This window comes from Triticum urartu, chromosome 2A (assembly GCF_056163025.1).
Source record: "Triticum urartu cultivar PI428250 chromosome 2A, HENAU_Tu73, whole genome shotgun sequence".
Lineage (NCBI taxonomy): Eukaryota > Viridiplantae > Streptophyta > Magnoliopsida > Poales > Poaceae > Triticum > Triticum urartu.
Genome location: NC_141874.1, coordinates 576,222,218 through 576,236,972, shown reverse-complemented (window position 1 = coordinate 576,236,972; position 14,755 = coordinate 576,222,218). Strand labels below are relative to the sequence as shown.

Here is a 14,755-nt window from a genome sequence, read left to right as displayed (position 1 = left end):
TTGAAATCCGATACATAGCTCTCTTCGGTTCAGCACACGGTATTTCAACCAATGAACTAGGAGTCCCAGGCACATAACCACGACTCCGTGGAGAAACACCCAAATGTGGATCAAGGCGATAGGGAGAACTATTGCGCGAAAACTTCGGAACGGCAGGGGATTTATTAAAACAACTTGAGTCTTTAAGTGCTAACCAATTGGATCCGGTAACTGCGGAACCACTTCACTAGTCTAGGTAGGTTGTTCTTCCTCTAGGTCTCTCCATTCCCAAGAAATATTTCTTCGTGGGCTATAAGGCATTAACAACTGACTCTCGAGTATTCCTATCGAGTTTTTCTATTCCCATCATGACACGGGCATAGGTCAAAAGATTAGCTTGCTTATTCGGATTTGCCCTTTTATTATTACCGTAACATATTTTTGTGCTTGATACAAAGTTATTTGCCCTTTTATTATTACCGTAACATATTTTTGTGCTTGATACAAAGTTTTGATTACGAAACTTTCCTTGTGACCTGATCTTTTTGTGCTCTCTTGGAACCGACAACTTGCTTCATGCTATTACTAACATTTATGACTCAGCGGCACTTGCTTTTCAAAAGAAATTGAAACCATCATGCCTCCGAATTCATATTAAACCAATGGAAACCCAGATTTTGTTTTTGCTGATGCAATGCAACAATATGTGACCCGAATGGCGACCTAATTTCAACAGCCACTAGCAAACGGGAACAAGGCAACAAGCACATGTTGAAGACGAAATCGCCTGGCCCTCGGAGCTGTTTCTCCCGCACCGCGGCTGGCTGGCTGCATCTCTTTCGCTAGGAATTGACAACGCAACCACCGATTCGGATCGCGGAGACGCGCCAGCACGTCGTGTTCATCCATGTCCGCCAACTCGGCTCCCCAGACGCTCAATGGCGTGATGTTCCTATCGGTTGGACTTTAAGATTCAGTCCAGTACAAACGGTAGCTTTCCTACCAACAGAACTCCACAGCATACCCGGCGGCTGATGTGCATGCAGGAAACTGGGAACCAGCAGTTCCATCTTTGATCGGGCGAGTCCAAAATGACATGCTGCCGACTCGTCGCTGTTGGCAGATTTGGGTGTCTGCAGAAGAGATTTGCCCGGTATCAACCGCGAATCGCCTCGCATCCACATGTAACCGCGATAATCTCGATCTCAGCATAGGAAAAACAGATAGAATTCCATAGTGAGCAGAGATAAGATTGTGAGCCAGTCCCTCCATGAAAGATTATCCATGGTAAGGTTGAACGGGCATAAGATTGTCAGCCAGGCCCGGTTAAAGAGGTCCAGGAGTTTCACCAAAATTACATAAGAAAACTATCAGATTCAAGCTGGCAGTTTCATGTGTCCCGATTCCGAACAACCAATGTGGAACTGGAAAATTCACATGTTTAAACAAACAGAGAATTTGGAACCACGGGAAGTTCAAAAGCATTTGTTTCCTCCGGCATGCATAACAAAGCCAGGAGTTTTAACATTGGCAGCTAGGCGCCGCAGACCCTCATGACAACATGTTATTGTCATGATATCCTCTCAGGGACCTCCATGACACTTTCATCGCAGGCACGACATTGTGCCTGCACTGTCGCGCCTGCACGACTATCACTACACTTCCTGTTCGCCATTGCCGCTACATAACACGCTACACGCGCACAGTACAGACTACCAAACCCTGTTGCTACACAGCGTAGACTACACCTACCGCAGTATGATACAGTTGAGGGTAACAAAAGATCCTTTTTTACACTTCCTCACCGTGTCATGAATTGTGTCCTTCCAGCTGCAAGCAGCTGCTGCTGCCCGAGCTGCTGATGAGGCACGGGAGATCCCGGACCTGGAGCTTCACGTTGCGCGTGCCCATCGAGTCCATGACGTCGACGCACTCCTGGAGATCGGAGTCGTTCGCCATGATGACCCACTCGTCCTCGTCATCCTTGTACTTGAGCTGGAACACCCCGGTCAACAGCTTGAACCTCTTGGCTATTTCTTCCAGCAGGTGGTACCAGCCCATCGATGGCAAGAACTTGAACCGCACGGTGTCTCCATTGTACGTCGCCTTGACCGTAAGTGCAGGGCTGCTCTTGTCCTTAAGTGGGCGTGCTGGGTTCTTCTTGAATGTAGGGTGGCTTGATGCACTGCCGCTAGAAGAGTCTGTCATACCAGAGGTAGAAGGATGAGTATGCTCCCTGCCTTCGCGATCATCAAACATATCAATATCTGCTTGTTGCATGGGTGGTGAGTTCCTTCCCACTATTTGGTCCCTGGTAGTCTTGATGCTTGGGAGGACACAGGGCAAAGGTTCGATGCAACCTGTTTCTTTGTCATGTAAAGCACTAACAGCACCAGTGGGATATAATGGTCCTTGTGTTCCTTCAGAACTAATATGATGTGTGATATTCGGACCATAAGAGCCGTGATCACCACTGCCACTATAGTTAGTTGTCTGCATGTGAAATTCATCGCCTTCCCCTTTCTGCGCATCAGAGCGCTGCAACTGACAGCTATCTCTTTCCCATCCTTCAGGTGACGAATACCCTTGCTCAGATTTTGGGCCAGATTTTTCATCCACAGTTTTCCCAACAGATGGACTAGACACAGCATCACATGAAGGGAATGAAGTCTTCTCTGGCAGAGAAACTGCTGGAACAAGAGATCCAGTAGCTGGATCATACTGCAAAGAGCTGTCCACTCCATGGACAGAGTTAATGACAGTTTGGATCTTCTTTAACGAACGGTTGACCTTGTTTATCTTGCGAGATGGCCATCGCGAAATTCCATGTGTGCGGCATATCCGTTTCAAGGTTGTTGGACAAACTGCAACAGTATTAATAACAAAATGTTATAGAAATCATCTATCATATCCTATATATAAAACCTAGATATCACAACACAGAAACGATTCAATCGAAAAGTAACATGACAAAGTGACACACTAGGGTGCAGGGGCTCACCACCGAGGCTCTTTGCAGCATCCTTTAGGCTCCCAGAAAAGTACTTACGGAGAACATCCATGCCAATATTCTTCTCCGCTGTACTGCGCTTTTTCTCCGCAAGTCGCATTGAACTAGACTGTGCCTGCAGTGCAGAAGAAGCTTCTAGTCAAGAGGATATCAAGAATCCAGTTAACACACCGATTCAAAGTTAAATGCATTCATCAATGTTGATGATCTAGGTTCTGCAGATTTAACCATGTATGACTAGCCAACCATGAGAATGCCCCTTTACAAAAGATGATCGATTGTGCTAATGGCATGTCAAATCTGGAAGTTTCTACCAGCCTAAACTGTTGGAATCCTTCTCCTCTGATCAAACTTGGCACTAGAACTATGCCATTATTCAACAGATCAAATTACAAATGTGTGTGCCCATTACCGTTAAGTCATAACACACAACTAGTCAAATTTCTAAAGTGCCAACAAATTAGGCGTTTCAACAAAAAACTTTAGGAAAAGATTCAGTTCGATTCAAGGAAATACGCATGTTCAACAAATGAGAACTAAGATGGATGAGCACAAGTCTCAGAAAAGGATTTCAGCTCAAATCATGCTAATCAAGATTATTCATAAATCAGGACCAATATGATTGCACAGAATGCCATATATTTAAGTAAAACATATAATATGAGAGCACCTGCTCGGACATGTTCCCTTGCTTATCAATTAAAGATAGATCCTGGAATGCCTCTTCTGTGGCAGGTTGATCACCATGTGAAGAACTCCAAGACTGACCAGTAGGCAAGCAACTTCCACTGGTTGCCTTATACATTACTGCAGTACAAGCGTCAACTTTATCAACCTCTGCTTCAGAAACTGTTCGCAAACTTTTGCATATTCTTTGCATAGTACTGGACAGGTTATTCAATAACATCTGTTGTTCTTCACTGCCTGTGCAGTTGATTGGTAGAAAGAATTCTAGTATGTAGTCATCATCACCAGTGTATGTGCTCCTTAGCCGGATTGCTACAGCAGCATGCAGACCAAACTTACGAGCATGGTGTGCGAGTGGGTAATCCTTAATTCCGTATTCTCTTATATTAGGAGAGAAGAACGGCAGATTGGACTTGAGTGCTCGGCCTGCAATACCTTGCCCTTTCTCAAGATGAGTTTCAGTGCATGCATGAAAAAAACCTTGCATCTTTGCATCATTAACATAACACGCTGATTCATGGATGCGGAGTATCGCTTTCCCTGACTGAGAATCAAGGACACTATCATGTCCAACATAACCACCATCACTACCATTTGATGAAGGGACCCATGTAAGGGCCAACGGAAGCATGTGTGCATGGCAAATAGCTCTTAGAACATCCAAAATCTCAGTGAAGGCGGCTTTCTGATTTGCTGAATAAACCTGCAAATAAAGAGACATCACATACATCAAACATCAATAGATAAACAAACAAAAAACACTGAAGAGAACTTGTATCCAGCATCAATGATGCACAGCAGAAATCTCAGAGAAGTGAAGAATGGCACCTTCTGATCGATACAATCTTTTGCTGTCTCCAAGTTCACAGCCTACAGAAGAGTAATATGGTAAGTATTAAACGTAAGTGCCAAGAGAAATTCCAGATTGTGCAAGAAAATAATACACCCATCATTGTCCATGGACAGTGCAATATGAATACCAGTAGCCAGAATACAAGCATTTAAAATTCAGTATATACTTTTATTCATGGCATCTAGAAATGGCACCAACAAAAGTGAGGACTTGCATCCACATGACAGTTCATGTTACTTGTCATGAAATTAGTAAAATACACTAACGAACAAGTCTATAAGATAATAGACATTGCAGTGGGAAGTAAAAATGCTCCTTCATGGGTAAATTCACTATTTTGTCCCCAGCTAAACATAAATAAATAAAGGAGGGGGTGGGGAGCAAGTTAGAACTTGCCTGCAATGCATGGCGAAGGTTGTTCATTTCTGCATCGAAGTCAGGTTTCTCCTTCTTTGTGATAAGCTCAAGCACCGCACAGCAAGAGCCCTTGCTAGGGTCATATATCGGCATTGCAAGTGATCCTCGAACTTCATGGTGAAGAGCATACTCCATCCTCAAATACTCTGGCTTGCTGTAGTAGAGCACATTTGAGGTCCATTCTGGCACACCGGAGATGAAGACCCTCCCTGGAAGCCCTGGTTGAAGGCCAGTCTCCTCCTTAGCAGAGAACACAAAATGCCTGGATACTTCTCTGTACCCAGCAAGAGCTTGGTCAAGCAGAAACGGCTGTTCACATGTACTAAGCACGACATGCCCCTCCTGCTCAACAGGCATCCAGACCTGCGCAAGAATGCCGCCGCCAAGTGACTTCCTGAACAAAGACAGAGCCATGAGCATCCTGTCAGCGAGTAAGTTGCCGGCAATAGGCCTGGGAACCAAGCTAGTACTTCCTTGTTCGGGATCACCATCTGAGCCAAGGTCGCCTGAACTCTTGGCCATTCTCCCGGTCCCAGTTTCAGCTGGATTCACCGAAGATACCAAATCAACCTTTTGATCCCCGGGTACACTGGAATAGGCATCGAGCTGCATATCTTCACTGACACCAGAAGCACGCGGCGAAGATCCCAAGGATGACCACATAGCAAACATCTGGTGTGTGGACGAGTCGTTCAGCAACGAGAACAGCTGGTCAGCTAACGAAGGGCTGCCGCAGAGCTCTGAGTACCCATCAAAGTTCATCATGGCCGTAACGCCATATGGATCATCCGACGGGCTGCCGACGCTTCCATTGCATCCAGCACGGTTGGACTGTGAAGGCAGAGGCACATCCATGGCTTTGCTGCACTCGATTGGTTCCAGACACTTATCCACTCCTGTGGGACAATTAAGGTTTCAGTGCACTGTGTTGGGGACAGATAAAAAGGACGGCAGTAGCGTGTGTCCTTTCAGAGCAGAATCTTGGTAGTGCAACACAAGGACTGATTTAATAGGCAGAATCTGAACAGGAGACTGCTTTTGATACAGTGACACAAGAATCCTAGATCAGCAGTTCATCATGGGCACAAGAACTCGACTCAAAAGGTCAAACCTTTCGAGGAGAAGGCAACCGGAGTTAACAGCCTAAAGCAGCTGCAGAAGTCCTGTTTTCTGGCGGAGGAAGGGTGCTGGCACACAAGACAGAAGCTCGGTATCTGATCCCAGTAAAATCTATCCGTTTCATCCAGAAACGCTCTATAATCTGAAACTGAGCGCGGAGGAAATCATCAAAAGAAGCAAACTTGTGGTTCCCCCAAGAATCAGTCGCCGCCTGAAACAACTTCACCAAATCAGCTCCTCTGACGAAACAAAATTCAGCGTAACTCGGAACCTCCAATTCGAGCCGGCAGAGCGAAACCGTACCACGGCTGGGCCCAATCAGCAGACCACACGGAACCGGAAGCCTCCAAGCCCCAGCTCCGGAACCATTTGCCGGTCCGGAAAAAGCCCGGCAGCCTCCGTCGCCGATAGCGCCGGCCCCGGACGGAAGAAGCCAAGCGGCGGCCGCCACTCCTCGGCTGGCGGCGGGGATGAGGACGACGGATTGGCGGGGAGGCGGCGCGGCGGCGCAGATCTGAGGAGGCGGCGGGAGGAGGGAATCGGAGGCTACTACTACTTGCTGGGAGGAAGACGAGGAGAGGGCTTTGGATTGGAGGTTGGAAATTCTCTAGCCCGGTCGCTGGCTTTGAGCTAGGAGTAGTTGTTTTTCTACTCCCCTCCCCCGCAGCGGATTCTTCCCGGCTCGCGGTCACGGCCGCCCTCTTTAAATGGTTAATTATTAACTGGGCTGATTTTTTCTGGCCTTGGGGTTCTCTTCCTCTGTTTTGGCACAGGAAATGGTGTTATGGCAAACTCATACGGAACGAATTCCTAGGCTGCAGCAAAACTTGACACGGCCAGGTCTGTCGCTTCTGCCAAGCTGAGCATAGCTTAGATAATTACTCCAGCTTTTGGTCCTGTTTAGATACTCTAACTCAGTTAGAGGTTAGAGTTAGATTCTAACCTTGAACTAACCCTAGACTAACTCTAACCAAAGAACTGTTTGGATGGTAGGGTTAGATTGACAATAAATATTCGTTCTCAATCATTTGACTACTTTGGATTATATTTGAATGGGAGGGATGAATTTTTTTACTATTTTTTCTAGTGGGCTTAGGAGAACTAACCCAAATAAGCTCCTCTAGTGTGGGCTAGTTTTTTGGGGTGGGTTAGATTCAACTAACCCAAACTAACCTACCATGTTTGGATATTTTTGGGTTATTTGAGCCCCAACTTACTAAAACTAACTCTAACTTAGAGATCCAAACAGGGCCTTTATTGAGATGAAGGCCCTGTTTGAATACTCTAACACAGTTAGAGTTAGAATTATTTTCTAACCCACTCTAAACCAAATAAACACCTCTCCATCGAAATAGTTGGGTTAGATGGAACTAACCCATTCTAACCCTCCCTGTTTGAATACTTTTGGGTTATTTGAGCCTCCAACTAATCCAAACTAGTTCTAACCCCATGATCCAAACAGAGCCGAAGTTAGGGCAACTTTAACTGATCCTCTATTCGGTTATAAGGGAGGATAAATTCGATTTTACTCCTCTATGTCACGTCTAGCTGATCCCCTAAACCGAATAGAGAAGGATAATTTATCCTCTGACGCCTATCCAGTCCCTAAATATACTCCATTTGAAGACGGCAGAGGATAAATTTTCTTCACGCAAAGGCCTTCTTGTGGCCGGACGATGACTCATGTGAAGCTCCAATGTCGAAGGCGGCGACCTACGACTTCACCGATGACCTCGATGAAGTAGATGCTAACGGTGGAGCCGAGCGTGTTGAGGCCGGAGGTGACCGGTGAGAGCACGAGCGCCGTTTGGTTGGAGGCGAACACGGCGAATTGCACGAGTACAGCACCTGCAGCCTGACGTCGGCCACCAGCGCCCGCCGCATAGTAGCCGTCTTCACGGGCCGCCATGGGTGTTCAAGGGCAGGCAAACGCGTCCCCTCCTTTCCTTCCTTGTTCACCATGGACGGTCTGGAGCTGGGTGCGAGCGATTGATTGTTTTGTTGTGCATTGCAGCGCATTGTACCGGTTGCATTTGGTGAAGTTGCATTTGGTGAAGGTGGCAACGGCGCGGGGTTCGTGCCCATGGAGCTGTGCGGTGTTTCCGGCGTGGTCACCATCGTCGCGGGGACGCATGGCAGATATTCGACGAAATGCATAAACAAAAAGTAACTTTACTCTGCTAAATTTAGGAGATCGGCTAGAACCAATCAAAACTTAGTAGAATAAATATATTCTACTATGGTTTACTCGGCATATCCTCTTCTATTTTTTTAGAGGATCAGTTAGAGTTGCTCGTAGTTTCTCGAATTTAAATCCTAGATTTGGCACGGGTACATGTGGGAAGCGATGTTCGACAATATTCACTCGATTTGAGACGACTTCCCCTCGACTACGAAGCACATGTGATGAGCTCGTCAATTCCAAAATGTGTGGACTCGGTCTTTCGTAGATGATTATATGGGTAGATTGTGTGCACATGCTTTCATAAAAATGAGTGTATGCGCGTGTTTGTGAGAGTTTTGTGGTTGTATTATATTTTTAAAGAGTCATGTCGCTCCTAGGATTTAAGGTCTCCTTTGGTTTGGAGGAATTTCATAGAAATTTTAGAGGATAAGATTTTTATAGGATTTTTTCCTTTAAAGCCCTTTGGTTCATAGGAATAGATTCCTATTTCTACATAGGATTGGTTCCTATCCTCCATATTTCATATGAAAATAAAAATAAGCCTAGACTCAATGAAAAAAATTCCTTTGGTGTCAACCAAATGACATCTTGTTTCCTATTCCTATTCATAGGATTTGAGATACATGTCATCTCATTTCCTACAAGATTCTTATTCCTACGATAATCTTATCCTATGAATCAAAAGAGACCTAATTAAGGGTTGGTGGTTTTACTTATTTTTTTATTTGATTTTGAACCCATCCAAGTGACGTCGAACTAGGTAGGTTGTATGCAAATTGAAATTGTCCAAGACAACTAGGCATTTGAGTAAAGTGAACTGGGCATTTGAAAAAAAGATTGACTGTAGGCATTGAACCTACTGCTGTCTTAATTTCCGTTTTGGGGGGATAAGCGTGAAGCGTTAGTAGTACGTGTAGATGCATTTGCACGGCCACCTACTGCAGGTTTGACCGACCACACCACGGATTCCCTATAAAACTCCCACGATCCATCCTCTCCTCCTGCCACTTGACTTTTTTGTAATCGACATTTGAAAACATGAAAGGGAGGAGAGATTTACATTGTTTTTCAAGCGACCGCAACCCGTGCAAGTGGCCTACAAATCGCTCTCAGGACGCTCGGCATCAGTGGCGTACGTACCACCAGACCCTTTTCCCCAAAGAAATATCGCACTGAGCCTCCGGGAAAGTACTTTAAGGTACGAGCATATCTATTGTTCCTTGTTGGTTTAGTCAGAGAATGACGCCAGCGTATACAGGAGAGAACATTTTCCGGGTGGGGAATCCATTAGCGTGGGAAATCCTCCTAGCTAGCTAAGCCCTCGGCGTTCTAACCATCAGAGCATCTACGCCGGGACGCCCGAAATAGGCAACAAATGTCCAGGGGCCACCCGGTCCTGACCGGTTACAAAAATGTGACCCAGCCGAACACCTTAAACGGGTCTCAAACATTCGGTCTATCTGGCCTAGCCCAAATATATGACGAATATGGGGCTGTCCGCGCGCGCCCGGGCGCATCCGACACTTCAGCCCGGCTCACCCCATCCCCGCAAATATCCCTAATCTGAAAACCCTACCTTACTCCACTCTCGATCCGTCGCTTCTGCTGTCCTCCGATCTCTCTGATTCGATCCGCTCCTCCGACTCCGGAGACCACGTTGAACGCCGACGGCCGCTCCTTCTCCGACTCCGATGAGGAGTCGGCCCTCTGAATTGCCCTCAAGAGGTCCAAGGTGGACACAGGGGGCAGTTCCTGATCGACCGCCTCACCTCTCCTCGTCAGCCCAGCGAGGACGCCAACGCTGGCTCCACCTAGCCCGTGCGGGCTGCGCAGTTCGCGCCTCCCCAACACCATCCCCGTCCCCGCTGGCTGTTGCTCCACTACGCAGGCAGCGATGGGTGCTTGTCCGCCCAGTCGGCCCGGACGCGCAAGGGAGGGGGACGCGGCGGAGAGCTCTGTCCGCAGTCGCCGCGGGTTACCGGTGGAGCCCGACGAGGACGAGCGGCTCCTCGCGTCGGTCTACCGCCGGTCGCTTACGACGGCAGAGACGGACACTCGCGGCTCCGCCGAAAGAACGCGAAGGCTCTCCGGCTTGCAATCAAGCAGTCCGAGCGCGAGGCCAAGGAAAAGGCGACGGAGGTAGCTCGGCTGGTGAAGCTCAAGTGCTAGCACGACCGGGTCGTCTGGCGCCTCAAGAGCCTCGTCATCGTCTTCTCCTCCTTCGACGGCGACGGCCACGGCTCCTCGTCCGACGAATCGAACAATCCTCCACCAGCAGCCGACGGCTATAGCTGCACCGGCGACGGAAGGGGAAAGGGTCGGCCTGAAAGTGGTGAAGATATGCTTTCTTCAATTTAATTTCAAATATTAGATGTAGTTTAAAGTTGTCCATCATTTATGTGAACCTTGTTGGTCCTTTGAACATCCGGTCGTGATCTTTTCGTGAACCTATTGTGCTTGTCTATGTTCGTTCATATGTCCGTTTGTTGATCTATATAGTTTGATCGACATTGCGTGATTTTATAGGGATATAGTCGATCAGATATGAGACGCACGCATGTAAGTGACACAATTTAAGAAGTGTCCGGTCTATGCCCGCGGATGCGTCTGGACACGTCTGTAGATGTTTGAGGGCCCGGATTTGCCTAAGCCGGATGCTCTTAGCTAGCAAGTCGTTTTTGTTGATGGTCGTAGATTGTAGTGAGCTGCCTTACGTTATCTGTGGAGAATGGGGAACTCGGGGGGCACGCAGGTGTGGGGGGTACGCATGCATGCGGTCATCCATTTTTTTTAGGATTGATGAACTCAGTTATACAATTAGGCTGGTCATAGTGGGGAGTAACTTAAACTGCATGTTACTAGTCTATATTAGTATCATAGATTAGTATTATAGGTGATCTCATTTATTTCCATGCATGACACATAGTAGCATCACATTTATTATGTTACGGTATCTACCCAATGTTAGTATAACCATCTATCTCTTTTTTAGACTAGCCACAATGGATAGTAACATAGAGTAGTAACATGCTCATGTTACTACTCTATGTTATTACCTCTATAGTGGAGAGTAACATATGTATGGTAACATACAACACTTCATTTATTATGCTATAGACTCATCTTGCCTTGATATGTGTGATGTTACCCATACTAGTAGTATAGCTATGTTACTACATGTCTCTCTTTCTTCATTTATTGCTTGCCAAATCATCTATTTTCTCTAAATATGTGTGATGTTATTACCTATGTTACTCCCATTGTGGGTAGTCTTAATTGCATGTTTGCGAGTCACAAGTGCATGATACTACTTATGTTACCCCCACTATGGCCAGCCTTAGTACTTTGATTCCAGCATGCTTCGTAAACTGTGACGGAGGGAGTAGTAGTTTTCGTAATTTTTGGCAGCTCCGCCTATTCAATTTCTCATGGGATTTTTTTACTTCTAATTTGAATCTATTTTATCTTTTGAACCAAAATTCGGATTTATGTTTCGCTTGCATATTCGTGTTCCTTGCAACGAGGATTTTCAAACAAGAACATTTTCAATAAATTTAGACGCACAACGAGGATTTTCAAACAAGAACATTTTTCAATAAATTTAGACAACTTTTAAAATTCTATCAAGTTTCGAATATTAAAACTTGAAATTAAGTTTTTATCAAGTTTCACCAATATCCATTTTCTTTGAGGGTTTTGGGTTTAGGACTTACTTCTAAGTGCTTAGGGTTTAGGGTTATGTTTCACTCCCTTCGTTCCAAAATTAAGTGTCACTAGTTTAGTACAATTGTACTAAATCAGGAACACTTAATTTGGAACGGAGGGTATTTGTAACTTGTTGGCTTATCATTCATTTTTATCAAGTTTTAATAGGGTTTAGGGCTTAAGATTTAGGGTTTAGTGCACACATTTAAGTTTTAGTATATGAAACTTATAGAGTTTATCGTCCATTTTTACCAAGTTTTAATAGTTGAAAGCTTCGTGATTTTTTGAAAAACTTGTCAAAATGTATTTAAGAGTGATCTTCCTTCGGACCCGTCACCGCAAGGAACACGAATATGCAAATTAAGCATAAATTAGAACTTTGGTTCAAAAGATATAATAGATTCAAATTTGAAAGTAAAAGAAAAAGGCAAGGGAGATGCAGAGACCAGACAAATTTCCAAATCGCGAGGCAATCAGACGGTAAAAAATCTGCATGCTCCCACACCTGTGTACCACAAATCCTCTTCGTGTTACCTTTTTATGGTGAAAAAAATCACAACGGGACAGAAGTTGTCAAACATTGCATGTTAGAGGAAAGGCACATTTAGGAATCTTAGTAGTGAGATTTAGAAGAATCCGAGCGATTTTCTTCTATTATTCAAAGAAATACTAACATGAGTCTATTTATCCTATTTAGGTTTAGATGGACTTATCTTATAGGTTTTTTTACATCACATGTAACTTTATTCATACTTGCAGCAACCATTATAGATACAATGCTTTGGATGGATCAAGATTTAAGGTACTGCAAAGTAATTCCTAAAACCAAGAAAGTACTATGCAATTTCTTAGAACATCTTCATAGGGGTATCATAACTTGAAATACTGCCAAGACTTCAGTAAGGAGACCAAAAGTGGACCAAGCAGCCGCAATGCCGCCCGTTCATGTGCATTTTTTACGAATATGGATTTATGAAAGCCCCTTGAGTCATCCATCCAAAAAGATGGGAAGCCGTGAGCGATAAACGAAATTGGGTCGGGGATGATGCCCTATAAGTGCAGCCCGTCAAACCACGAGATCTTCACCATAGTATATACGAAAGGTTCTTTTTTCCGGGGTATATACGAAAGGTTTTAACCACACAAAGAATCAAACCAACATAAACAACATGATGTGATAACTTAAACTCACCAAATTCGAATAATCACCTCTGCAGTGACACTAATCTACTTGGCTACAGGGCACCGTCAAGAGAAGAACTAGGATAATTTTATTCGGAAAAGCACTATGACTACCATGAGAAAGACTCTAATGGCAACCAGAAAACTCTTCAGGGTCCGAGCCCCCCCCCCCCCAGCTACAAGATGGCAATCGGAGGCAAGGAGGCCGGAAGAATCTCCAGCGGTGGTTTCTGTTGTTCAGCTCCAAACCCTAACTTATCTGATAAGTTGTTGTGAATATATAGGTGCTAAAAAGTTATTGTCATGTTTTCCAAAAAGAATCATGGTCTAGACCAAACTAACGAAAGACTTTATCAAATAAATCACTACCTCTGCCACGTATATAGATGTTTCTCTTATCTTTTTCCTATTGTCATGTGATTTTGAAATCATCTTTTATGGATTAATTATACTAAAGATAACAAACAAAAGAATAGAACATCCAAAGCTATAAAACGAATTAACCAAATGGGGCCAACATAACCCACTGTGGACCATGGTGTAAAATATAGTCCAACATAAGAGTTTTGGCTACCTGCGCAGTTCGTTCGTTCTTGTTTTCTTAGGTTTTGTTTTCCACAACGACATTGATGAGGTGGTGGCAGCATGATGTGTTGGAATAAGATATCTCCGTATGTACCTCGACGCTGTCTGATTCCATGTCGGCGAAGGGCATGTGAGAGTTTGTGTCCCCACATATGTTGGCTTTCTTTAGATCTTGGCAATTGGTGCGCCCAAAACAAATTGCTGGTCATTGGTGTGATGACTCCGACACAAGCCCGGCAAGGAGAATTCCATTCGGTACCTTTGGGGTTTTCTTTTTTTCCCTTTTGGATGACGAGGTCACCGCGTCCCCTTGACTGGAAGATAGAAAATACTGCCTTGCTATTTTTCTTCTATCTTGTTTGTGATATGGTTCGATTTTCGCTACCCTCCAGACCAGTGGTGATGGAATGCAAGCATGTTTTTGCATGGGGCAATGTTACAACCGGTACTTCTACAACAACTTTTAGATCTCGCGCTCAAGGGACGAGTAATTATTGCGGTCGTTAAAGCTTGTTAAAGCGAATGCGTTTGTAGGTGTTCATTTCCTTTACCGTTGGTTCAGTGCAATTTTCAATCTACGACGGACGACAGAATCGAAGGAAGAAGATGGCTTACATGTTTTGCAACATAACTTTATTTTGTACTGGCCGGTTTATGTTCAATTATCTTTTCATTATACTAGCGGTTGTGTCTCCTTAATAAATACTCCCTCCATTCCATAATATAGTGCGCCTGCGCTTCCCAAGGTCCAACTTTGACCATAAATTTAACCAACGAGACCAACTGCGGCGGGAGAAAAAATTATATAATTGAAAACTTCTTTCAAATACGAATTCACTGATATAATTCTTGCTCCCGCCGCAATCGGTCTTGATAGTTAAATTTACTGTCAAAGTTGAAGCACGTGGATAGAGGAAGCACTACATTGTGAAATGGAGGGAGTATCATATACGTATAAGATGTCCTCTGGTGTCTCTTAGAGAAAAAAACGTATGGTTGCCAGCTAGATCCCACTCTACTAGACAACTAGATG

The 14,755-nt window shown here is 44.8% G+C and overlaps 1 protein-coding gene across 2 annotated transcripts; it reads right to left on the bottom strand.

Annotated features, from left to right (window-relative positions):
- Positions 1–1,398: 1,398 nt before the first annotated feature.
- LOC125538931 (protein NLP2-like) lies at positions 1,399–6,761 on the bottom strand. Of its 2 annotated transcripts, XM_048702244.2 has the most exons (6): positions 6,369–6,761; positions 4,926–6,276; positions 4,505–4,546; positions 3,660–4,379; positions 2,981–3,104; positions 1,399–2,843 (listed from the first exon to the last, which is right to left on the bottom strand). In XM_048702244.2, exons 2-6 carry the CDS (start codon positions 5,799–5,801, stop codon positions 1,789–1,791), a joined length of 2,817 nt encoding a protein of 938 aa, XP_048558201.2. In that variant the 5' UTR covers positions 5,802–6,276; positions 6,369–6,761; the 3' UTR covers positions 1,399–1,788. The 2 variants fall into 2 exon arrangements, with proteins under 2 accessions (XP_048558201.2, XP_048558202.2); XM_048702245.2 differs by having other exon boundaries at positions 4,926–6,761.
- Between the last annotated feature and the right edge of the window lie 7,994 nt (positions 6,762–14,755).